Source organism: Equus przewalskii, chromosome 30, assembly GCF_037783145.1.
Source record: "Equus przewalskii isolate Varuska chromosome 30, EquPr2, whole genome shotgun sequence".
Taxonomy (NCBI): domain Eukaryota; kingdom Metazoa; phylum Chordata; class Mammalia; order Perissodactyla; family Equidae; genus Equus; species Equus przewalskii.
Window position 1 is genome coordinate 15,064,661 of NC_091860.1, and position 25,197 is coordinate 15,089,857.

A 25,197-nucleotide genomic window follows, 5' to 3' on the forward strand; every position below is an offset into this window, starting at 1 on the left:
TTGGCCACCAGGCCGGCCTCTACAAATAGCATTTTTAAAATAGATATCTTATTAAAATTGGTTTCATACTTTTCTGTATCATTTCTCTACATTTAGTAATACATGCTTGTGTGGTTTATGTCTTTTATTGATGATATCTTTTATAGTCACCAATATATTATGAATATTGTCTATTCTATGGCACATTTTTTCAATGGCCAAATCATCTATTCAAAATCCGTCTCCAATTTTTCCATCCTAGTACCACAAAGCACAGAGAAGAGGGCATTAGTACTAGCCCTCATAGATCAAAATTTATTGAAAGCTTTATGCTTATCTTTGGCATTCCAGTCTGTAAGTAGATTTGTGTTTACTCCAAATGTCACATAATACTTTATGTAACTTTTCTCCCCAAATCTTCAAGTAAATCCAATTACGTTGCATCAGGTTTATCTGGTGGTGTTGCATACTCCCTGGCATATCACTATGAGGGTCTGCATAACCTAGTTTGAGAAACATTGGTTTAATTGATGATTTTCTAAGAGAACCTTGCTAAATCAACAGGGAAGCACGCTATAAAAACTATGCTAGAGACTCTGGACTGCGGATGGGCGGTTGGTGGAGGCAATTCTATTACGTAAAGTTACAAAGAGAAGACAGTTCATGGTTCAATGTCAAAGGTCTTACTGGTCTTTTGAAACCATCCTCGGCAGTCGATTCTATTCTATAAGATAGTGGGCAAGGACTAGGTTACACTTAGGCAAATGTTAGTATTGCTATTCTTATTATTTTTATCAGTTATAATTGTTATTTGTATTATTCAAAAGAATACTAATTTTTCAGCCCAAATTTCCTAGTCCTTCCATTAGGCTCTGGAGATGAAATAGACAAGCACTTCTTGCTCTTGAGGAGCACAAAATTAGTGGGAAGTTATGTATGTGCGTGGTGTGTGTGTGTGTGTGACAAGAGCTAAGAATGAGTAGTGAAAGGAAAGAAATTGAAGATGGAGCACAGAGAAGACTTTGATGGAACAATAACTGAGAGAAGTTGAGAAAGGAAATGGGAAATGAGCAAGAACAGACATTTACTTTTGGAAAGAGGTAGGGTTTTTTCTGGAGGCAAATGGTGACAAAAAGTGATCTGTTGCAGGTACAGGCACATTTGGAGAGGGAAAAGAGAAAGTTAAGGGAGTTTGTTCCAAATGGCTCTATTTACTATTCAAATGATAGAAGAACGACGGCAGGGTGAAGAACATTTTAAGGGGCCACTGGAGGATTTGAGGATTGTTATAGGAAAGCAGTGCCAGGAAACAGAAACACATGTGTCTAGAACCCTTGAGGGCCTAGCTAAGGTGATAAACTAAAATTTTTAGTAGTCCCAATGAGCATGACCAGAAGCAGTTTGGAAAATACAGATGGTTATAGTAACTCAACTTCAAAGATTGATAAAGCCATTATGACTGAACAGTGGATACTCGTATCTATTCTCAGGGATAGTCTGATAAATAAATGTGTTACTACATTCAAAGTACTTAGTAGAGTGCATGGCACATATTTAGGACTCAAATTTATGTTAAAATGAAAAAATAAGACATAATAGAATTCAAAGTGCTGATTGGGAATAAAATTGAGATGTTAGATCATTAAATCTCAGTTTATTAGGAAAAAAGTATTAAAAGCTAGTTGTATGGAAAAAAGCAGGAAGCATTGGGAATCCAGAATTATATTTTATCTTTTTAATTATGTTGGAAAACAGGTTTAGGAGGACTGATCAAGAAGTAGAGGATACAAGGATTAGATGAGATTTTTCTTTCTTTCTTTTCTTTTCTTTTTTTTTTTGGTGAAGAAGATTGGTCCTGAGCGAACATCTGTTGCAAATCTTCCTCTTTTTGCTTGAGGAAGATTGTCACTGAGCTAACATGTGTGCCAATATTCCTCTGTTTTGTACGTGGAATGCCGTCACAGCATGGCTTGATGAGCAGTATGTAGGTCTGTGCCCAGGAGCTGAACCGGCAAATCCCAGGCCACCAAAGCAGAGCAGACGAACTTAACCACTATGCCACAGGTCCGGCCCCTAGATGAGATTTTCAACCCTAAATTTTCAGAGAGGATGATAAGGTCTAGAATGTATTCATGGGAGTTGGTTAAGGAGGAAACATATTTATGAAGGTGACAACATTGAAGAGGTCAATGTTTGCAAAGGATGAATCACCTGGAAGTTGAGATTGCTCACAATTTGATCCAGAGGAAAACCATCAGCAGAACAAGAACCCAGGTGTGTGGCCTTAAAAGAGAAGACATTTTTGAATAAGGTTCCTTTTTTTTTTTTTTTGAGGAAGATTAGCCCTGAGCTAACTACTGCCAGTCCTCCTCTTTTTTGCTGAGTAAGCCTGGCCCTGAGCTAACATCCGTGCCCATCTTCCTCCACTTTATATGTGGGACGCCTACCCCAGCATGGCGTGCGAAGCAGTGCCATGTCTGCACCCAGATCCGAACCGGCAAACCCCAGGCCACCGAGAAGCAGAACGTGAGAACTTAACCACTGCGCCACCGGGCCAGCCCCTGAATAAGGTTCTAAGAATAAAATTTTGAAAGACGCATCGAGTAACTAGAAAGACAATGACCCTACTATCTAACATTGAAAATTTGAAAACTTTATAAGGGAATAAGTAGTCACTTAAGTGGAAGCATCTTAGGCTGTAGAAATTCAGATTTCAGTTAAGAGGATGATTTCTTAGAAAAGGAGTTAATGATAAGGCTTTTGTTTTCTTTATGCAATAGAATAAGAATTCTAGATTGTAGAGTAGAAACAGTTAGTAGAAGGGAAATGGCCCAGGGAAGGGGAAAAGCTTACATGGATGGAAAAGACAGTCTGGAAAATGATAGACGACCAGAGGGATCTTTACCTTGTGCAGTTATTGCAAATCTTTGGAAATAAAGTAGACAGTGAAGCTACACTAATGCAACTAAGTTTCCTCTGGGATTTTTAAAGAACTTTAGTCAAAGCTATTTTGTTGCCTAGAGGACATGAAGATTTCATGGTAAAGTTTCATGGGCAGAAAAACTTTACCTCCTCCAACATGTACAGCTCTTTCTTCAATGTATGAGTAGGACTGGACCCGGAAAGAAATGCAATTCCTCACAATTCCAAGTTCCTCTATATTTAGATATTAAAAACAATACTTGAACATCCCATTTTCTGAAGAAATCACTTACCTCCAAATACGCATCCTGGGGTAAAAGAGATATCATCAAGGGCAATAAAGATGTCCTCATTTCCGCTCAAATCAGCTTCAAATGCCACCTTAAATGGACTGTTACTGGAGAGAGGCGCATATCCGTACATCCAACCAGTTCTTTTATTGCCAATCACTGACCATTCCAGGATGTTTAGTCCAGATTCCTCAATGATATACACCTAATAATGGGGAAAAGCCAAAACACAGAAAAAGCAACTCTTTATGGTTTGGATGTTAGAGGTATGTGAGCATCCAGGTTGTTATTGAAAGAATAGAGTCTGGCAGTGTGACAGCTCAAAATCTTGAGTATAATATTTTCTATATGTACAAACTGTGGTTATACAGTGAGCCTATGGATGTTATGTTTTATTTGGTTAATTAGATCTTTGTTTGGTTTTCTTATATCAATTTCTGTGTATCAAATTGGACATAGTCAAAACTAACTTGTGGGGCCAACCCCGTGGCCAAGTGGTTAAGTTCAGGTGCTCTGCTTCTGTGGCCCAGGGTTTTGCCAGTTTGGATCCTGGGCATGGATCTAGTGCCACTCATCGAGCCACACTGAGGCAGTGTCCCACATAGCAGAACTAGAAGGACCTACAACTAGAATATACAACTACGTACTGGGGGGCTTTGGGGAGAAGAAGGGAAAAACAAAAAAAGATTGGCAACAGATGTCGGTTCAGGGCCAATCTTTAAAAAAAAATAAAAACTACAATTTTCTTAAGCAACTGAAATGCTGGAGGAGGTATACAACCAGAATTTTTCATTGCTAAAGAACTTTATCCATGTTTAAATAAGGTCTTACTGGAGAAAAAGAAAATCCTTATAGTAAATGAATAAGAGAGTATAGACGTCATTTCAGAAAGCAAAGTAATGTGCAAAAAATATTTACCACTTTGACAGAGAGAACATCTTCCTGAATTAAATAACACTAATATTCAGGACTTTTTAAAGTGCAAGGACTAAGAGATTCAACAAACAAGAAGTGAAACAGAAATAAAGTTAGCTTTGAAACCAATCACCATGCCAAGTTCTAACTATTTTTTAAACAATCAAAACAATTCAAACAAAACAAAACTATCATTTCCTAGTGCTCTTCAAAAAATCTGTATTTAAACAACAACAAAAAAGGTAAAGTAGAAAAGATATTTTTCTATATTCTCTTTCTGCACCAAACTTTTACAGTTATCATTGCCCTAGACGCAACATACATGTATATATATGGCTTACCATATGCTTCAGCAATCACTTATACAACCCTTTTTTCATGTGAGAAAAAGAAGACCCGAAAAAAGAAAACACATAGGTACTAATTTTCCTCTATTGTAGTAGTCTTTTTGTCCAACGACATTTCCTTCTACTGAAAAATTTTACTTTCTCACTTTTTTTCTTAGTGGCAAAATTTATCTACAGATAATTTATCCCATAAAAACTTATCCAAAATTTACACTATCAGATGGAGAGGATAATACCACTCATCCTAGTAGATATAATATTATATTGACATTCTAGAAATACTACCAAAAACCACCAAAGAACCCAGACCCAGAAATTAAGTGCACTGCCAATGTTCACCACTACAAAAAGTCTAAGGTTGAGCCAGAAATCCAACTGTTCACAGAAGATAAACAAAACACCAAAAGCAAATCAAGATGATAGATCAAATAAAAACAGAAAACTTTCCCAGAGTTTGGAAACCTGAAAAGTGAGATTTTAACATCAACATTTGGAAAAACAGGCATTTCCTAAGCAAAAATCACTTTTTATACTGATTTCTCAGTAAATGGAATAAACTAAGATTCAAGATGCAAGTAATTTGGGTCAGTTGACTGTTTCCAGTTTCACACAGAAGCAAATACTCATCCCAAATAGTCCTCAGCTCCAAGATTTGGCGGATGTGTAGTTCTCAAATTCATGCAAATTTTCCCCATTTAAAAAAAATTAAAAGTAAAAAGGTATGAATCTTCCAATTCAACTTGATAATGGGCCAATGCTACAAAATCAAACTAAATTGAGCTCTCCTTTTTGCACAAGGCCTAGGTTACATCACAAAGATTTAAAAGGGGACAGCTTTCTTGTATTTATTTTGTAATTCTTTTTCTGGCAAAATCGGTTCAGAAAACCAAATTACATGAAAACACATCTCAATATCTCCTGTTTTTCCCTCCTGAAATCCTAGCATATATGTATTTTTTTAATGTATCTATTTTTATTGTTTTTATACTTCATTTTATTCTCTGCTCTCAGTCTTTTTAATCTTTAATCAATTCTACATGCTCTTGCCAAATTCCCTTTCCTTCCAATTTCTTTTTACTCTACTTCTCAAAACTCTATGTGGTCTCCTGCCCATCCCCCCATCGTGAGGATTAACTCTCCAACAGATGTCAATCTATCTTATACCATTGTTTCACACTACTACGATCTAAACGAATTCTGGTCAACCTCCCTAACTCACTACTTAATTTCAATGAAATGTCTTGACAAGCTCACAGGTTGCTTAATAGTAACACGTATTTATAATACCACCAATGTATTAAATTGAACAATTGCTTATTATGTCAAGTGTTTCTATAGTCCCAACAGCTAAAGGAAAAACTAAGAGGCTCATTTAAGGACTCCGTTTAATGTTGGGTTTTATTTATGGCCAATAGGAAACCCACTAGAGGCTACAATTATAGCTTATTATTTGAAATAGCTTTCTAAAAATCAACTGCTAGAAGACTAATTTGGCTATTTCTATTTTAATATTCTAAGTTTTGGTTGAACGCATACCCATTAATTTAATAATTATCAATATTATATATTATAAAACTATTATTGTATCACAAAAACAATATAGATTCAAAGAATATATAAGTAATTATGTATCATAATGAAGTTTATATATTATAATCAGTTATTTTGTATTCAGAGGTGATATTATAATCAAAGCTTATGCTGTAGGGTGGAAAAAACTTGAAGAGAACTTGCTAAGTCAAAACATAGTCAGAATAGAGGCCAGCACCCTGGCCAACTGGTTGAGTTTGCACATTCTGCTTCAGTGGCCTGGGGTTTGCTGGTTAGGATCGTGGGTGTGGACCTAGCACCGCTCATCAAGTCATGCTGTAGAGGCATCCACATGGAAGATCTAGAATGACCTACCATGAGGATATACAACTATGTGCTGGGGATTGGGCAGAAAAAAAACATAGAATAAAATATTATCTAAATATAAATATTATAAATAATATTATCCAGTTAAATCTATGTCAAGTCTTTTGAGGAAGCAACTCTTCAGCATTTATTTAGAATGAACATTCCTTTGGAAGCAAACATTCAACAACAGACATGAAAAGGTAGTTGAAAATATGATTGTTAACAATTAAATCCCAGAATTGGATGAATATTAGAAGCCAGCTAGTTCAATAATATCCGTGTATCTAGGCTGTCCAGGTAAAAAATAGAAAGAACTTGATTAGTAGCTTTTCCTCAAGTTCCTCTTCTGCAGCTGGTCAGAATCTCCAGGTACCCACATCACTGAAGGCAAATGACTAGCACTTATTTAGAGAATCTGAATGGACACTTCTGGATATCAGAAATACTTTACCCACTTCATATGTATCTATTTCATTAAAGTTACTGTGTGAAATGTATCAGTGGGTGGAAACATTGGCTTTACTTTGCCCTCAGATACTCTAACCTGTTCTGCTAGGAGTCTGCTCTTTAATCACCACTGAGAGTGCAAAGCAATGAACTGACCTACAATTAATCCTTACTAAGCACAGGTTTTCATGGTTTCATTTGAAAACACTCAAATTTTATATAAGAAGAAAGAAAAAGTCAAAACTAATGGAAAAGGAAATTTCCCTCAAAAAAAAGCTTATAGATTTTAAATTAATTTAACAAAGGATAGACATAGCTACAATGTTGCCCACATTAATAAAAATTTAGCATATTCACATATATTATGTTATATGAACCCTACTCCCTATGTGGGCATAGGGTAAGATTATTGACTGCCCTGTACAGATCTGGAATTAGAGATGTAGAGAGAGATTAAGCAATTCACTACACATATAAAGCACAGACTTCCAGTCTCCACTATGGCATGTAGTGGAGGACCATTTCTGGTCCTCAGGACAGGAAAAAAGCTGAATGAATTGAAAGTCAAGAACTTTTCTTAGATCTATCAGAGAATTGAGGTCATAGGGCAATAATGACAGCAACTTCCAAAATTGGAGAGAGAGATCAGTGGACTCTGAGAACCACAATTTACCAGAGCAGAAGCCCAGTGATAGGAACCCCTGTAGAAACTAGTGGTGAAGCAGGGTAATCTAAACTGTAGTTGATGAACTGTTGGAGCCTTATTGTGGACAAGTTTGAAAGTTAAACTTCTTGGGGGGATCCAACACTTTTCTGAGTTTGACTTTCAGGAGCCCAGCAGGTTCTCACAGTGAAAGTAAGAGAAAAATTCTGTCAAATTATTGGCAGGAGGTGAAAAGCAGCTATTTTGAAACATAACCAGAGCATTCTGTTCTTCTTAGCAAGACCTGCCCTCAAGACAAACTATTTAAAGAAAGCCTAATTTACTAGGGTTTACCACAGCCCAATCAAATTGGAGGAAAGAAAGTACCTAACTCCAGTCCCTGATAGCTTTCCAAGTGGGGGAAGGGAAGTAACCAATTCCAGCCACCTCTAGCCGTTCTGACTTATCTAAGGAGGGAAAAGAAAAAAGAAACCAAGAGGTAACTGTGAAGGATACAACACAGGGGCATAAATGAATCACTAAAAGACAGAACTAACCATAAGCCTACTGAAAGTTTTCTCTCACCCTACAACTTCCCAACACAAAAATAAGGCTTCTGTGGCATAATAGGGAAATACAACTGAAAGAACAGCATGTTTTAGACCTTATTTAGGAAGAAATTTCTCTGGAAAGACAAAGACAATGGGGAAGATGCACATACAACAAAGACAACAGAGGAAATTATAGCCTCTGATACCTAGAGTTACAGCAAAGAGTAAATACAGCCTAACCTAAAGCCAGATAAACATAAGACCTCATACTAAAAGCCCAAATCCTTCCAGCTAGTACATCATGTCAGGCTGTGGAAAAAGTTACAAGGCATACTAAAAGACAAAACACACACTTTGAAGAGACAGTGCAAGCATCAGCACCAGATATAGATAAGGTAGAGGTGTTGGAATTATCAGACAGTAAATTTAATACAAGTATGATTAACAATCTAAGGGCTCTAACGGAAAAAGTGGACAACATGTAAGAACAGATGGACAACGTAAACAGAGAGATGGAAACTCTAAAAGAGAATCAAAAGGAAATGCTGGAAATGAAAAACACTCTAACGGAAATGAAGCATGCTTTTGATAGGCTCCAACAGATTGCACACAGTAGACAAAAAAATCATTGATCTTGAAGATATGTCCATAGAAATTTTCAAATCTGAAATAAGCAGAAAACAAAAGCTTAACAAAATGGAACAGAATACTCAAGAACTCCAACCTGGAAGTCTGTATCCAGCAAAATTATCGAGAAATAAAGATTTTCTCAGACAAACAAACATTGAAGAAAGTTTTTGTTGGTCGACCTGCCTTGCAAATAAATCGAAAGAAGTTCTTCAGAGAAGATAAATAGTATCAGTCAGAAAATCAAATATACATAATGAAACGAAGAATGTTGGAGAAAGAATAAATGGAGGTAAATAAAATCCTTCTTTTTTTCTTACTAATAACTGATCTAACAGATAACAGTTTTTTCAAAATAATAATAACATTAACGTATTCAGTGATTTTAGTTTTTGGGTAAGTGAAATGAATGGCAGCCTGTAATAAGAGATGGGAAGGAGGAATTGAGAATACTGTCTTATAAGTTACTAGCCCTATTCGTGAAGTGGTACAGTGTTACTTGAAAGTGGACTTGGATTATTTATTTGTAAATGCATATTGCAAACTCATGGGTCAACAATAAAAAACGTTTAAAAAGAAGTATAATCGACATGTTAGGAGAGGAGAAAAAAGGAATCATAAAATGTTCAGTTAAAACAAAAAAGGCAAGCCAGCCCTATGGCCTAGTGGTTAAATTTCAGCACTCACCACTTCGGTGGCCTGAATTTGCCTCCCTGTTGCAGAACCCCACCACCCATCTGTCAGTTGCTGTGCTGCGGTGGCAGCTCACATGGAAGAACTAGAATGACTTACCACTAGGATATACAACTATATACTGGGGCTTCGGAGAGGAAAGGAAAGGAAAAAAAAAGAGAGGAAGATTGGCAACAGATGGTTAGCTCAGGGCAAATATTATTGCAAGCAAAACAAAACAAACAAACAAACAAAAAGAACCCAGAAAAGACAAGAAAGAATGGAGAACAAAAAAGAAGAGAAAGAGCAAGGTCAACATATGTAAAACAGTAACAAATATGTTAGATATTGATCCAACTATGAATAATCACTTTAAAAAATGTCAATTTTCTAAATACACGAATTAAAAGACAGAGATTGTCAGAGTGGATTAAAAAACAACACCCAACTATATGTTGTCTAAAACAAACCCACATTAAATGTAAAGGCACAGATAGACTAAAAGTAAAGAGATGGAGAAATATATACCTTGCTAATATTAATGAAAAGAAAGCTGGAAAAGATATATAGTTTTGGACAAAGAAGACTTCAGAGAAAGGGAAATTATCAGGGACAAAGAGGGTACTAGATAATGAGAAAGTGCTCAATTGTCTAAGAAGACATAGCAATCCTGAATGTGTACACCTAACAACAGAACATCAAATATTTTGAGGCAAAAATTGGTAGACTTTAGGAGAAATAGATGAATCTACTCTCACAGTTGGAGACTTCAACATCCTTCTATAACTAATTGACAGATCGGGAGGCAGAAAACCAGTAAGGGCATAGCTGAATTAAACAGCATCAATCAACTAGATCTAATTTGCATTTATAGAATGCTTCATCCAGCAACAGCAGAATACACATTCTTCTCAAACTCACAGGGAACACGCAACAAGATTGATGACATTCTGGGCCATAAAATACATTGTAGTGAGTTTAAAAGAATAGAAATCATATAATATATGCTCTCAGATCACAACAGATTTTAACTGGGAATCAATAACAGCAAAATAGCTGGAAAACCTCAAAATACTTGGAGAGTATACAATATACTACTCAATAACACATGGATTAAAGAAGTCACACGAGAAATTAAAATATTTCCAACTAGATGAAAATAAAAATACAACTGATCCAAATTTGTGGGATGCAGTGAAGCAGTACTTAGAAATTTTATGAAATTAAGTGCATTTAATAGAAAGCAAGAAAGATCTAAAATAAATAATCTAAGCTGATTCTTTGAAAAAACAATTGCTAAACTTCTAACCAGGTTAGCTAGGGAAAGAAAGAGAGAAGACACAAATGTAAACATCAGAAATGAAAAAGGAGTCATCACTATTGATTACTTGAAAGGATACTAAAGGATTATTATTAACAACTGTATGCCCACAAATTTGACAATCTAGATGAAATTGACCAATTTCTTGAAAGGTACATCTACCAAAACTCACACAAGGAGAAACAGGTAATCTTAATAGGCCTACACGTATCAATGAAATTGAATCAAATATTAATAACCTTCAAAAACAGAAAGAACCAGGCCCAGATGGGTTCACTGGTAAATTCTACCACATATTTGAGGAAGAAATTACACCAGTTCTCTACAGTTACATCCAGAAAATTGAAGCAAAGGAAACATTTCCAAATTTTTTCTATAAGGCCAACTTTACCTTAATATCAAAACCAGATAAGACATTTTAGAAAGGATAACTACTGACCAATATCTTGCATGAAGATAGATGCAAAAAATCTCAACAAAATATTAGCAAATTGAATCTAATAATGTATAAAAAGAGTTAGACATGGCCACCAGGTGGGATTTATTCCAGGTATGCTACGTTGGCAAACATTGGAAAATCAATTAATGTAATCTTTCATATCAGCAGGATATAGAGGGAAAACCATATAATTTTATTGATAGAAGTGGAAAAACTATATAACAAAATCCAACATTCATTCATTACAACAACTCTTAGGAAACTAGGAATAGGAAGGGAACTGCCTCAACTTGATAAAGAACATTTACAAAGAACCTATAGCTAACCTCCTTCTTAATGGTGAGAAACTAGATACTTTCCTGCTAAGATGAGGAACAAGAAGGATGTCTGCTCTCACTGCTTCAATTCAATATTGTACTGGTAGTTGTAGCTAATGCAATAAGAGAAGAAAAGGAAATTAAAAGAATACTGATTGTGAAGAAATAGAAATGTCTTTGCTTGCAAGTGACATGATTGTCTATGTAGAAAATCCCAAAAAATCAACAAAGAAAAGACTTCCAGAAAGTAATAAGTGATTTATAGCGAGGACACAGGATAAAAAGTTAATAATATACAAAAGTCAACTATTTTCCTATATTCCGGCAATGAACAATTGGATTTGAAATTAAAAACGGAATATTATTTATATTAGCACTGAAAAAAGAACTATATGTGTATGCATGTAACCAAGAAGTACATGATCTATAGAAAGAACACCACAAAACTGATGGAAAATAATCAAAGATCTACATAAATGCATGACATTCCATGAGGAAGACTCAATATGTTCAAGGTATAAATTCTTCCCAACTTGATGTATAGATTCAATTCAATCCAAGTCAAAATCTCTGCAAGTTATTTCAAGGTTGACAAAATCATTCTAAGATTGATAAGGAAAGACAGCAGAGTCAGAATAGGCAACACAATATTGAAGGGGAACAAAGTCAGAGGACCGACACTACCTGACTCTAAGACATTATGTAAGCTACAGTAAACCGAAGGCAGAGCGGTATGGGTGAAAGAATAGACAAATTGATCAATGGAACTGAGTAGAGAGCCTGGAAACAGACTCACATAAATATAGTCAACTGATCTTTGATAAAGGAACAAAGGCAATTTAATGAGGAAGCTTAGTCTTTTTAATAAATGGTACTGGAACAACTAGATCGACATGCAGAAAAAAGATTCTAGACACAGAGCTTTCATGTTTCCCCAAAATTAACTCAAAATGGTTCATAGACCTAAATGTCAGCTGCAAAACTATAAAATTTCTAGAAGATCACACAGGAGAAAATCTAGGTCACTTTGGATTTTGCAGTTACCTTTTTTAGATACAAAACCAAAATCATGAGCCTTGAATGAAAAAATTGTAAGTTGGGCTTCATTGAAATTAAAAATTTCTGCTCCAAGAAAGACAGTGTTATGACAATTAAAAGACAACTCAGAGACTGGAGAAGATATTTTGAAACACTTATCTGATAAAGAACTTGTATCCAAAATATACAAAGAACTTTTAAATCTCAAAAACAAGAAAAGAAGCAACCCAATTAAATAACGGACAAAATATCTGAACAGATACATTGCCAAAGAAACAATACAGATGGCAAATAAGCATAGGATACAATGCTTAACATCATGTGTTATCGGGGACTGGCTAAAATCCAAATCACTGAAAACACCAAATGCTCGCGAGGAGCAATAGGACCTCTTTATGGTTGCTGGTGGGAACGTGAAATGATACAGCCACTTTAAAAGACAATTTTGCAGTTTCTCACAAAACCAGACATACTCTTACCATATGATCCAGCAATTATGCCCCTTGTTATTTACCTAAAGAAGTCAAAAACTTCTATCTACACAAAAACCTGGACATGAATGTTTATAGCAGCTTTATTTATCGTTGTCAAAACTTGGAAGCAACCAAGAGGTTCTTCAATAGGTGAATGGATAAACAAACTGGTACATCCATACAAGGGAATCTTATTCAGTGATAAAAGAAAAATGAGCTATCAAGCCACAAAAAGACATGAGGAAATTTAAGTGTATATTTCTAAGTGAAAGAAGCCAATCTGAAAATTTCAAGCTATAAAACTATAAAACTTCTAGAAGATGAAAAAGGAGAAAAGCTAGGTGACCTTGAGTTTTGCATTTTTTTAAAATAAGAGATCAGTTAATGGATAACAGTATGTACAGACTGAGACAATGCCAGGGTTTGTAGTGATGAGCTTCCCAGGAATAGACCAACAGACGGACAGGAGTGGCCCACACAGAGGGACAGGGAAACAAAGGCAAATGGATAAGAGGCCCAGGTCCAGCCTTAGTAGCTCTGTCTGGGCTTCAGATCCAGTTCTGCCCTGGGGACTGGGAGATAAACAAGGCTGGCACGGGCCTTGGTTCTTGTAGAGGCCCCCTCTTCATTCTTTCCTGTCCCTCATCAGTAGGCTGCGACCTTTTGCAGGTGGTATTTCTGGGGCTAGGGAATGGTTAGTCTGGGAGTGAGCAGAGGGTCAAGGCTCTTGGAGCCTCCCTAGAGAGGTAGGGGCCTGGGTGGTATGGGGTCAGGCACCAGGCATCTGGGTGGGGCCCTGCTGAGCAGGGCAGGCCCCTGACCCTGCTCACCATACCAACATGGTGCAATAAATAAGGTTTCAAGAATGATTCTAACCATATGAATTTCTGGAAAAGGCTAAACTATAGACACACTAAAAAGAATCAGTGGTTGCCTGGGGTATGGGGAGGTAGGCAGGGATGAATAGTTGAGCACAGGGGATTTTTAGGGCAGTGAAGCTATTCTATATGATACTATGGATACGTGTCATTACACGTTTGTGACAACTGATGGAACGTACAACGCAAAGAGGGAACTCTAATGTAAACCATGGAGTGTAGTTAATAATAAATGTTAATATGAGCTCATCAATTGCAACAAATGTGCCACAGTAGTGCAAGATATTAATAACGGTGGAAACTTGGAGGGGCTATATGGGAACTGTCTGTACATTCTGCTCAATTTTTCTGTAAACCTAAAACTGTTCAAAAAAATAAAGTCCACTAATTTAAAAAGTTATTTAAGAAAATCCAAAATATACACAGAACAGAGTGATGGAGCTACGATGGAACTTTCCTTCTTTGCTTTGATTTACTCAATTGCCTATTTCGTTGGAAAAACACAAATGTATCATCCATTTCAATGCCAATTAAAACAATTATTCAAATAGTCACTTGGTCCTCTAAACACATTTATTCACTCTCTCTTTCCTCCCTTCCCTCTTTCCATCACACTTTCTATTTCTAATTTGGACATTTAAAAAAGTCAGGTGGCACATCATCTCTAACTTTGCCAATATCAACTACTTTCCCCAACTCCCTCTTAAGAGACCAAGCGTCTTTGCCTGATCAGAGGCAAGAATTATAAAAGTACCAGGTACATTAAGCTATCAAAGGAAGCATTTAAGAATTCAGTTAGTAATAGGAATTTTCTAGAATTGGGCTCCACAGCAGAGGTAATAAGAATGTCCTTACAATGGTATAAAAGTTTCTTCAAGATCTCTCTCCTCTCCCCCTTTCCTCCATGTCTTACTATTCTCTCCCTCCCTGTGCTATAACCACAAAGCTCCCTTGCCAATCCTCCTGAACACCAGGGACACCCCCAGCTTGGGGCTTTGCACTGTTTTTCTCTTATCTGAAATGTTCATTCATCCTGGCCCCAATGGCTCACCACCTCACCTCCTTGAAGTGTTGGCTCAAAGCTTACATTATTAAGGACCTGCTTTGACCACACCCAGCCCCACCAATCCTCTTACTTTGCTCTACTTTGTTACATAATCTTTAAAAAGACTACTCAACTTGCTCATTCACCACATTTCCTGTTTACTGTCTGTTCCTCTATTATAACACAAATTCTGTGAGGGCAGGGAGTTGGTCTTTTTTGTTTACTCATGGATGCCTCTAGGCATCTAACACTGCCAGGTATACAATAGGTACTCATTTGCTGAAGAATGAAAGAATGGAAAAGTTAAAGATTAGAAACTTTAGCGTTGGAAAGGATCTCGTTAATTTTCTAGTCAAAAACTTGACAGAGGACTAGAGATCAAGTGACTCGCTAGTCAATGATGGAAGCAGAGGAAGAATCTCGTATTTCTCACTGTGCAATTTCTACTTTAGGAAATTCATCATTTTATTTGAAAAAGCAATTTAACTACTTATAAAAGTCAGGATTATTCAGGTCCCAACAAGAGCTAATGCTTTAATCACTATGTTTATAAATAATTGACACAAAAACATTACCACAACTTTCTGGGTTTCCATGTCACCGAGTTAGAAACAAGCTATGGTGTTGTAGGGAGGAGGACTTTTCCTCTACCTAATGTGGGCTCGTCTGGCCGGGGAACCAATTAAATTCACATGAGACAGAATAGCAAGAGAAAATTAAACAAAGCTTTATGAGGACCATGGCCTGGGGCCTTTCTTCCCGAAGGAAGAAAGGGCACTGAAGAAGTGGGGTGCACATAGTGGATGTCTTGGGCTAAATTATTTAATCTCTTCTAACTTCAATTTCTCCTCTACTAAATGGAAGACATATTAATACCTACCTGATAGATCTGTTATTAGCTTTAAATGAAAATAATGCATACAAAGTTAGTATCAACACTAAGGACATTTCCTTTTTACTATTATTCATGTGTTTGCTATTTCATATCATACATCATCTATTCTGAAAAAAGAGTTAATGTAATAGGATGAGCCATGTTGATGAGAATAACTGGGCCATTTCATCATGAGTAGCTGACACGCTTTTGTAGGATTTAAAAAATGATTTCAGGGGGCAATTTCAGGTTTTTCAGATTTTTTACAAAAGCAGTGCCAGTGTCCTTGTAAATAAGGAGAATGAGAACCAGAGAGCTTTAGAAACTTCGTAAGTCTCTGGTCACTAGTCACTTAGAAAGCTGGGTCAGGACACCGGTTTCCTGCGTACCAGTCAATTGCCTTTCCTGAACATCGCTGGGTCTGCAATAAACATCACTGGCTGTACCAGCGGAGGAAGGGCTGAGAAAAAATTACAGCTACCATGCACGTGGAAATTGAAATGGCTGCTTTGTATTTAGCTCTACAACATTAACCTTACATTCTTTGAAAGACATAGACTATTTAGGAGTAATCAGAAATAAAGCACCAACAAAATGTGTCTTAATAGCAGAATGACCTGTGTAGCACTCGATGTTAGCCTGCTAGTTTTTTTCTCCCAACTAATAATATCACCATCCAGACCACCTTCAAAATGCCTCAAAGGGAAGGAAAATTTAGACAGTAAAACAGGAAATAGAAAAAAAATAGAATCACGAGTTGATTTACTTTTCTTTCAGTGTGTTCTGCAAAATGGTAAATATTTGGAAAAATGGTTTCTGGTTCTAATGGCTTATTGAAAACACATGTTTACCTATACTCCTCAAAAATGTTCCACCTCAAAGACAGGAAAAATACCGAAATAAATTCACAGAGGCACTGGAAAATCAGGAGCACAGCTACCAACATACAAAAATAGTAAAGACTTCCTGGAAGTTTATAACCAAATGGAAACTGTCTGATGAAAGTACATCAACAAAACTCAGGAACTTGCAGACACCTACAGGTGAAAGAAAAGACCAAGAAAAAAAATTGACCATTACCAGCAGAATTCTGGAATAAGTCAAAGAAATGGAAAACACAAAGAAGGAGCAGTACATGTGTCACTAGCTAGTAATTAATTAAAGAATGCCATAAAAAGCCAGGTCAATCCCTTGTGTTAGGAGTTGCTGATTCTAGCATTCATACTTAGGGACACACAGGGTTGAGTAAATATTGCTGAAGTGGGAGATCTGACACCGGAGTTTCCACGAGTGGCACTGAGACCAGAGAAGTGAGGTGGTGTCCCTGGTACCTCTTTCAACAAATAAACAAGCGACCAACACATCATAAGTGTAAGCCCACTGAAAACAGAGCTCCTCCTTTATACCAGAGCAACATAAAACCAGAGACCTTGAATTAGAATTACATTCTCTGTAAAGGGAATGAAATTTCATACTTGGTCAGAGGCAATAACAAAATACATATAGTAATATTATTCCATCTAGACTCATCCACATATAGAAATGGAAAACCAATAGTAAATAACCAGACAGTTGAGGAAAATTCTAAAAGAGAGACATTAAATTGAACAGAGTATTGAACACCGTGAGGACTACTGCTAATAGAACAAATGGGAAAATAAATAAAGAAATATAATTAATTCCCTTGAGAGACTGGAGGGTCCTTCATTTCTAACAAATAGAATAGACTAATATGGAAAAGAAACATTCAGAGTTCTTGGAAGTTAGCATGATTGTTAAAATAAAACTCCCAGAGATGACCTGAATGGCAGAATCAATACAGATTAAATTCCAGAAAGTGACGTGTAAAACTGAACCAAGCCGTCCTCCCAAGACCACAGTGTCAGAGAACCAAGAGATAAACATTTTGAGAATATATGTTAGGGGATATTAACGATAGATCCAGAAGCTTCCACAGATGACTAATAGGTTTTTAGAAGGAGATAATCAAACAAATTACAGATGAAAATTTCCCTTAGGTGAAAAATGATGAGGTCTCATCAAATTTCCACAGGAATTTATGAACTCCAGGGATATTTTACCAGGAAAAAGAATATTTTACCCACTTCCCAAGAGAAAAGTACGATATGTAAAAATCCGAAGGAGAAATGATCAGACAGACATCTGTCTTCTACAAGGCTGATAGACAATGGATGTTAGGGTACAGTGCAACAAAGCCTTCAATTACTTAAAGAAAAATAATTTTGAACCTAGAAGTTCATACCTAATCAAACTATCTTTCCAGTATGGGTACATGATGTTTGTTTCAGTCAATCAGGAACTCAAACAGCTTACCACATATGCACTATTTCTGAAATGTATATGAGCCAAACATGTTGTTATGGGCTGAATGTGTCTCCATCCCCCAAGTTCACATGTTGGACCCTAAACCCCAGTACTTTAAAATGTGACTATATTTGGAGATAGGGCTTTTACAGAGGTGATTAAATTAAAACAAGGCCCTTATGGTGGGGCCTAATCAATCTTCCTGGTGTCCTCATAAGAAGAGGAAATTTGAACACAGGAAGTCATAAGAGGAATGCGTGCACACAGAGGAAAGACTAAGACCACATGAGGACATGGTGAGAAGGCCACCCACTCCAAGCACAGGAGAGAAGACTCAGAAGAAATCAAACCTGCCACCACCTTGATCTAGAGATCCGGAACCGTGAGAAAATAAATTTCTGTTGTTTAAGCTGCCCAGTCTGTGGTATCGTGTTATGCCAGCTCCAGCAGACCAGCACACACATCAAACAGAAAGGATCCAGTGCAGCGGGCTGCATAGGAATTAATAAAGAGCAGTGAGTGAAGGTAACTTTAAAACATACAGTTTTACTTGATAATTATATACTGTGAGGTCTAAGGCATTTTTAAGAATATGATTGCCAAGAAAGTAAATGAATTATTTACACACCAATTCTAACGTTCTAGCCAATTTTAATACGTCATAGAGTTGTTTGAGAGGATGAGTGAAGTCAATAAAATCATGCCAAAGGTCTTCTTTAATTTGAGGGGTGGGTAGGTTAGAAGTATGCAACTAATTTTCAGTGATAATGGATAAAGCGTTTAAATGGATTTGCCAAAAATTAAGCATCTACTTAGAAAAAGAGGCATAGCAATTAAAACTTATAAATACCGGGAATAAGCTGGAAGGAAGGATATCCAATCCACCCAAGTAAAGACAGAGGTGAAGGGGAAAAGAACAAAACAGGAAAAAAGACAAATAGAAAACATACAAAAATAGGTCTATATTACGATGAAACAGTAACCACAATACACGTGAAAGGACTGAACTGATTACAGAAGCTCAGATTATGGGGAAAAAATTATCCAGCTGTTTACATAATATGCTGTTTATAACTTGCATAATTAATGCTAAGTATCATGGAATAGTAAAAATAAGGGAACGGGTAAGATACTAAGGAAAGTGTTTAAAAGATGGTAAGAACGTCCATATTATTAACAGAGAATAGGAGCTGAGGAAAAGTATAAAGAGGGATATTTAATATTGATACAAGTTATAATTCCCCCAACAGATATAACTGTCTTGGATCTTTACGCGTTCAACAAGATGGCTTTGAAATATAAAGAGCTGAGATTGATAAAAATAAAAACACAAGCTGAGACTTTTATAATTATGCTGGAGGAATTTAAAATGTCTTTTTTCTAAAATGACTAAGTAGGTAAGAGTGAGTAACGACGTAGAGGATTATGATTTATCTCTGCATTTCTATCATCTCTCTATGCATCTATCCATCTTTGTTTCCAACTGAGAAGCAATCATTCTTTCACACGGCTGTAGAAAATTTGCAAATGCATATACGAATTTAAGTATGACGATGAAAGCATGTCAAATAAACAGCGGGAGGACACAGTATTGAATCAATGGTGTTAGAAGAACTGGCTTGCTACTTGGAAAAAATCATGAGCATCTAACCTCTCACCATATACATGCAAGATAAATTACAAGTGGATTAATTAGTTAAATCTACGAATAAAAATTATATAATAACTGAAACAAATAAGAATATTTTATTTTATGACAGGAAGGGGATTCCTAAGCAAAGCATTTGAGCCAGAATCTACAAGGAAAATAGAGACCGACAGATTTCATGAAATAAAAATGCAGAAGAAAAGTTGCTTTAACTGAATATGTTAAATGTTTTTTTTTTTTTTTTCTGAGAAGTCATATTCAGCTTGGGACCCAGACTTCCAAGCAAAGCTGATTTTTGGTTCTTTCTCAAGGTGACTTTGCACCTAGCCCATTTGTAGGCAGGTGTAAGAAATATCTTCTTTTGCAAATTCCCACGTCTCTGTCTTAAAACTGTGACTTGATTTTAATTTTTAGCAGCATAACTGTTCAACTTGAGGTCACTTTTCTTTTCCTGCTTCTATTAGATTCTAAAGGGAAAGTCTATTTTGAAGGTCAAATTAGACTAGCTCCTTCTCTCGAGGGTTGACCTTTGCATTTCATGTGGTGTCTTCCCATCCCGCCTAAATTTATCATTGAATAGCAACTTATAGCAGTATTCTTAACATCCTATGGTTCACCCTTCTATTATCTACAATAGAAGATATAGAGCACATCTCAGTATAGTTATTTTCTACCTGTGCTGTCAAAGTATCTCTTTGTTGTCAAGTTCTACACACCCACCTTTGCTAAGCTGTTAACATAAGCCCGTGATTCTTACTATGTGATGATGTTATTTGTGTGTTTGACACACTCTCTGAGGTGCAGCCTGGCGCAGGGTCCTGAGTGTCACGCAAACCGCCTGGCAAAATGCCTGGCACGCCAGATGCAACCTTACCTTTCTATTTTATTCAATAGGACCTATCAGATTAAAATAGGAGACACTGACGTTATATAGGGAGAAGCTTGAATTTATTCTCAAAAAGGGAAGAAATCACTAAAAAATATTTTGGTTCATTTTAACTATTGTTATCGCATATTACTTGTTGTCACCTCTTAAAATGATTGCAAGGGACCAGTGTGTGACACGTCGAGAACTGCTGCCACAGTACATCGCTTTCCATATTTCTGCTTAAAATAGTATGAAATGCTCAATTTTGAGGATAAACTAGGTCTTCTGCAAGTCTGCTCAGAGGGCAGAAATTTGCTGAGTATGCTCAACAACGCCTACACACGTCTCTCTACCTTTTATGCATGGGGATATTTGCATATATTATTGTTTCCCGTCTTAAACACAATCTAGTATTATTCTCAAAAGCTGCCCTTGATAGCAGTGTGCCACCACTTGTGAAAACAATGACCATGAAGTTCCGCATAAATAGGAATGAAAGAGATCCTGTTAGTTTGGAACAGCAGTTAAAATGTGCTTTTAAAAAAGAAATAAAATTACAGATGGAACACTGATAGGGCTTCTCAGTCTTCATAATAACATAAGATCGTAAAAGTGCATTTTTAAATTGAGTATTAGTAATAAAGAGAACTGATAAAACAAAATAGTCTGATGTGTAAATTGCCTTAAGGATATGCTGTTCCAACTAGTAGCTATTTAATTTTTGAATACATATTTTTGTAAATATAAGTATATATTAAACTTTTTTGAATATTGTTTTCCCTTTTGAAAGTTAACATTTTCTCTCATTTCTCTTTTTACTCAACGTATGCCTGGAAGAATTTCTGCTGCACAAGTGACAATTACGAAATGGGCCAGGTCCTCATCTAGGCGGTAGCATCTCGTGGTAATAACCAGAGCCTTTTGGGCAAATCATTAATACCGGTTTTCATTTTGTAAGTTATTACTTCATGGCACTAAATGGTAACCTAGTGCCCTGATTAAGTGACTATAAATCTAAAATGCGTTTCCTCTATTCCATGGAACTGTTTGTGCACCATATTTCATTGCTTCATGATTCAATCACTCATCATTATCCTATGATTATATGTGGGTGGTGAGGCTAGCTGCTGACTGGTGTATCAAATGTCCTTTCTGGGGTCTCTCAAAGTACCCAGCCATTGGTGAGGCAGTGTGCCTCGGCGCCACGCCCCAGAGGGCCCACGGTCATTCTACATTTAAGAAACAAGGCTGAATTGGGGTGAGGCTCTTTTCCTTCTTTGCTAAACTTCTTATTCTGGAGTTCAGGGGTCTGGGAGCATCACAGGGAATAAACAGAATTTCCTCCTGCATTAGCCTAGAGAGGGCAGCCCCCGAAAGGTCCAACTCTTCTAACAGGACAGCTGTAAGGCTAAGGACAAACGCGAGAGGATTCTAACACTGACCAAGGAGGCCTCAATCAGTTTGAGAAAGATGTAGTCTTGATGGCTCTTCCCCTTGAACTGCTCGTTCAAAAGTTAGTCATCAAAAGAAGTAGAACAGAAGGACTAAATGCTATGTCATATAGGCAATCACAGGTAAAACAAACACATATAGCATCCCCCACAGCACCTCACACACACTACACATTTGGGGACACATCTGACTAATTAAATAACCATTATACCATTTTTGTTTTTGTTATTTTTTGCAAAATTTGCAATTCAAACCAAATTATATGAAAATTACAATTTGCACAACACAAAATATGCAAAGCATATTTAAAGAACTAGCTTTCAATAACTATTGGTAAAAAAAATTTTGAATAATAAAAGTATTGAAAATAAAATATGCCATAAAAATAACCATTTGTTTTTGAGAGGCAGGAAAGCACGGCAATTTAAAAGCACAGACTGGAGCCAGTGGATGTGGGGACACCCAGGTCGCCACCTCTTAGCTCTATGACCTTGGACAAGTTCCTGAAAATTTCTCTGTCTCATTTTCCTCATCTGTTAAAATGTAGATAACATCAGTACTCGCCTCATTGGACGGTGTGAGGATTAGATCCATCAATATATGCAAAAGACTTGAAAGAGTGTATGGCATATAGTAACCATCTGAAATGATTCTCAGTTGTTTTGTTTTTTTTTCTCTGCCCTTACTATCTTCCTAAATATCACATTAAAACAAAACTCATAAGCACTGGGCCACAACAATGACTTCCTGAATGGAAAGTTTACATGCTAAATTCCATAGATTTTAGCAGAAATTATTTAGGTCTAAAATCTCCTAACTCTAAGACAGAAACATTTCAACATGGTAGGCCAACTGTTCTGAAATAAGAACAGTAGTCTTCTAGAAGCCCATTGAGACATATTAATTCATCTGTTATCACTGAGGGAAGTTGTAGGAAGTAGCCCATTTTTTTTTATGAGCAATTAGAAATTTCTATAAATTACAAAAAATGTTATGAAAAGCATCATTATAAAAGTTACCTATTCACTTCTTTTGTGTGTCTTTTAAAAAATGAATCTGGAGTAATAAAAGGATATTCGTCATTTTTAGACAGCCTTGGTGGTCTGGTGGTTAAGATCTGGTGCTCTCAGCACTGGGGCCCAGGTTGGATTCCCAGGCAGGAACCACACCTCCCATCTGCTGGTTGTCACACTGTGGCAGCTGCGAGTTGCTGTGATGCTGGAAGCTCTGCCACCGGTATTTCCAATACCAGCAGAGTCACCCGTGGTGGACAGGTTTCAGCGGAGATTCCAGACACAGAAAGACTAGGAAGAAGGACCTGGCCACCTACTTTCGAAACCATTCAGAAGCCATGAAAAGCCTCTAAATAGCGCCAGAGCATCGTCTGATACAGCACCGGAAGGTGAGAGGACAGCGCAAAAAGACTGGGCCGGGTTACACTCTGCTGTCCACAGGGTTGCTAGAACTCAGACTTGGCTTGATGGCCCAAACAACAAAGTCATTTTTACTGAAATTCTCTTGTTCTGTGCTAAACTTTACCTCTTTACATAGACATTAATGAACTCACTTGAGTTAGCATTAACTATTAGAACAAACCAGAAGCTAGAACTACTGGAACTAAATAATTTAATGGGAAATTAATTTGATTCACTAAGGGCTCTTTTGGTAATGTGGATAAAAAAGTGACCAGCACCATTTTGAGGAGCGCTTTTAATTTTATATATAGGTAGATAGCAGAAAGACAGAAAGAAACCAACCCAGAAAATAAAGTGTGTATTAGCATTGTTGTATAATTTCCTGAGCCATTGAATCAAAGGATACTGATGCCTATGTGAACATTTTATTATTCTGAATACTATTCATTTACTATCAGGCTTCCCAGGCCCTATAAAACAGTTGCCTTCTTTATGCAGGCGACTTTGTGTACTTCGCAGGCTGGGGTAAATCTAAATTGCTCGGATTTTTAAGATAAAAAGTAATAAGAAAATTACAATTGAATTTTACTTTGATCTCACCAACTGTACAAGTCCTCTTTGACTGCTTTAGCTTTATATGATGTCCTTCGTTAATATACTGATAAAATTAAAGCATGCTGTATTTAGAAAGTAATCTTACTATCCCAGTGAATATTTAAGTATTGTTCACTATTTGTACAAATTGCTTTCCAGTTTACCCTTAGTCTCCACTTTTTCTTTTTTCTCCCCAAAGCCCCAGCACATACTTGTATATCCTAATTGTAAGTCCTTCTAGTTCTTCTTTGTGGGTTGCCGCCACAGCATGGCTTGATGAGCCGTGTGTAGGTCTGTGCCCAGGATTCGAACCAGTGAACCCTGGGCCACCCAAGCAGAGTAAGTGAACTTAACCACTACGCCACAAGGCCAGCCCCCCTTAGACTTCACTTTAATCCAAGCCATATCTTCTCTGCTCTGGACTCCTGGAAACCATCTTCTAACTTGTCTCCCTGTTTTACTTCTACTTTTGGCCTCCTCCTACCCACTAGCCCCTATTCCTTTTCCATATAGTAGCCAGAAAGATCTTTTAAATTTTCAGATGAGGTTATGTTATTCCACACTTTAACACTCTCTGCTGTGGACTGAATGTGTTCCTCCAAAATTCATATACTAAAGCCCTACCTTTGAGACTTTTCATTAGCTTGCTCCCTCTACTGAGAACTTTCTTACTCCAGATATTCACAAGGCTGGCTCCCTCTTGTTTTTCAAACCCTCTTTCTCAGAGAGTTCTTTACCATTCAATATAAAATAACTCTCAGTGGACTATGAGTAAATTATTCATCACAGAAAACTGTTTTAATTGCTCTAGAGTATTATATCATAAATCGAAGTTTTCATTTTGTGTTTTTTAAAAATTTGTTTGGTCTTTCTTAAGTAGAGGATAAGTTTTTAATAAGTCTATACAAGGAGGAGAAATTTAAACTGACTGGTGCTCACCCAAAATTTTTTATTGTTTTACAAGTTAACATCTTCAAAAGATTTGTGCTTTTTGGGGTATGAGCACTTAGAGAGGGTCAAGCTAGAAAATACAAACTATTCTAACATATTTCAAAGAGAGAAACTTTTATATAGGGAATTGGTTACAAAGTTTATGGAAGAGACGAGAAATCACCAAGGAAATGGTGAAGCATCCTACAGATTAGCATGTGCAGGAAGATGTTTTCACCCCTCAAACTAGAGAATCAAACAGAGGTAGTCACAGATGTTGAGTTGCTG

At 36.7% G+C, this 25,197-nt stretch overlaps 1 protein-coding gene across 1 annotated transcript in view; it reads right to left on the reverse strand.

The window, feature by feature from the left end:
* Positions 1–25,197, reverse strand: part of MALRD1 (MAM and LDL receptor class A domain containing 1) — a 648,353-nt gene that overhangs the window by 139,481 nt on the left and 483,675 nt on the right. Inside the window, exon 34 of the mRNA XM_070600827.1 lies at positions 3,195–3,396. Within this exon, the coding sequence (XP_070456928.1) occupies positions 3,195–3,396 (202 nt within the window). The remainder of the gene's footprint in view (positions 1–3,194; positions 3,397–25,197) is intronic.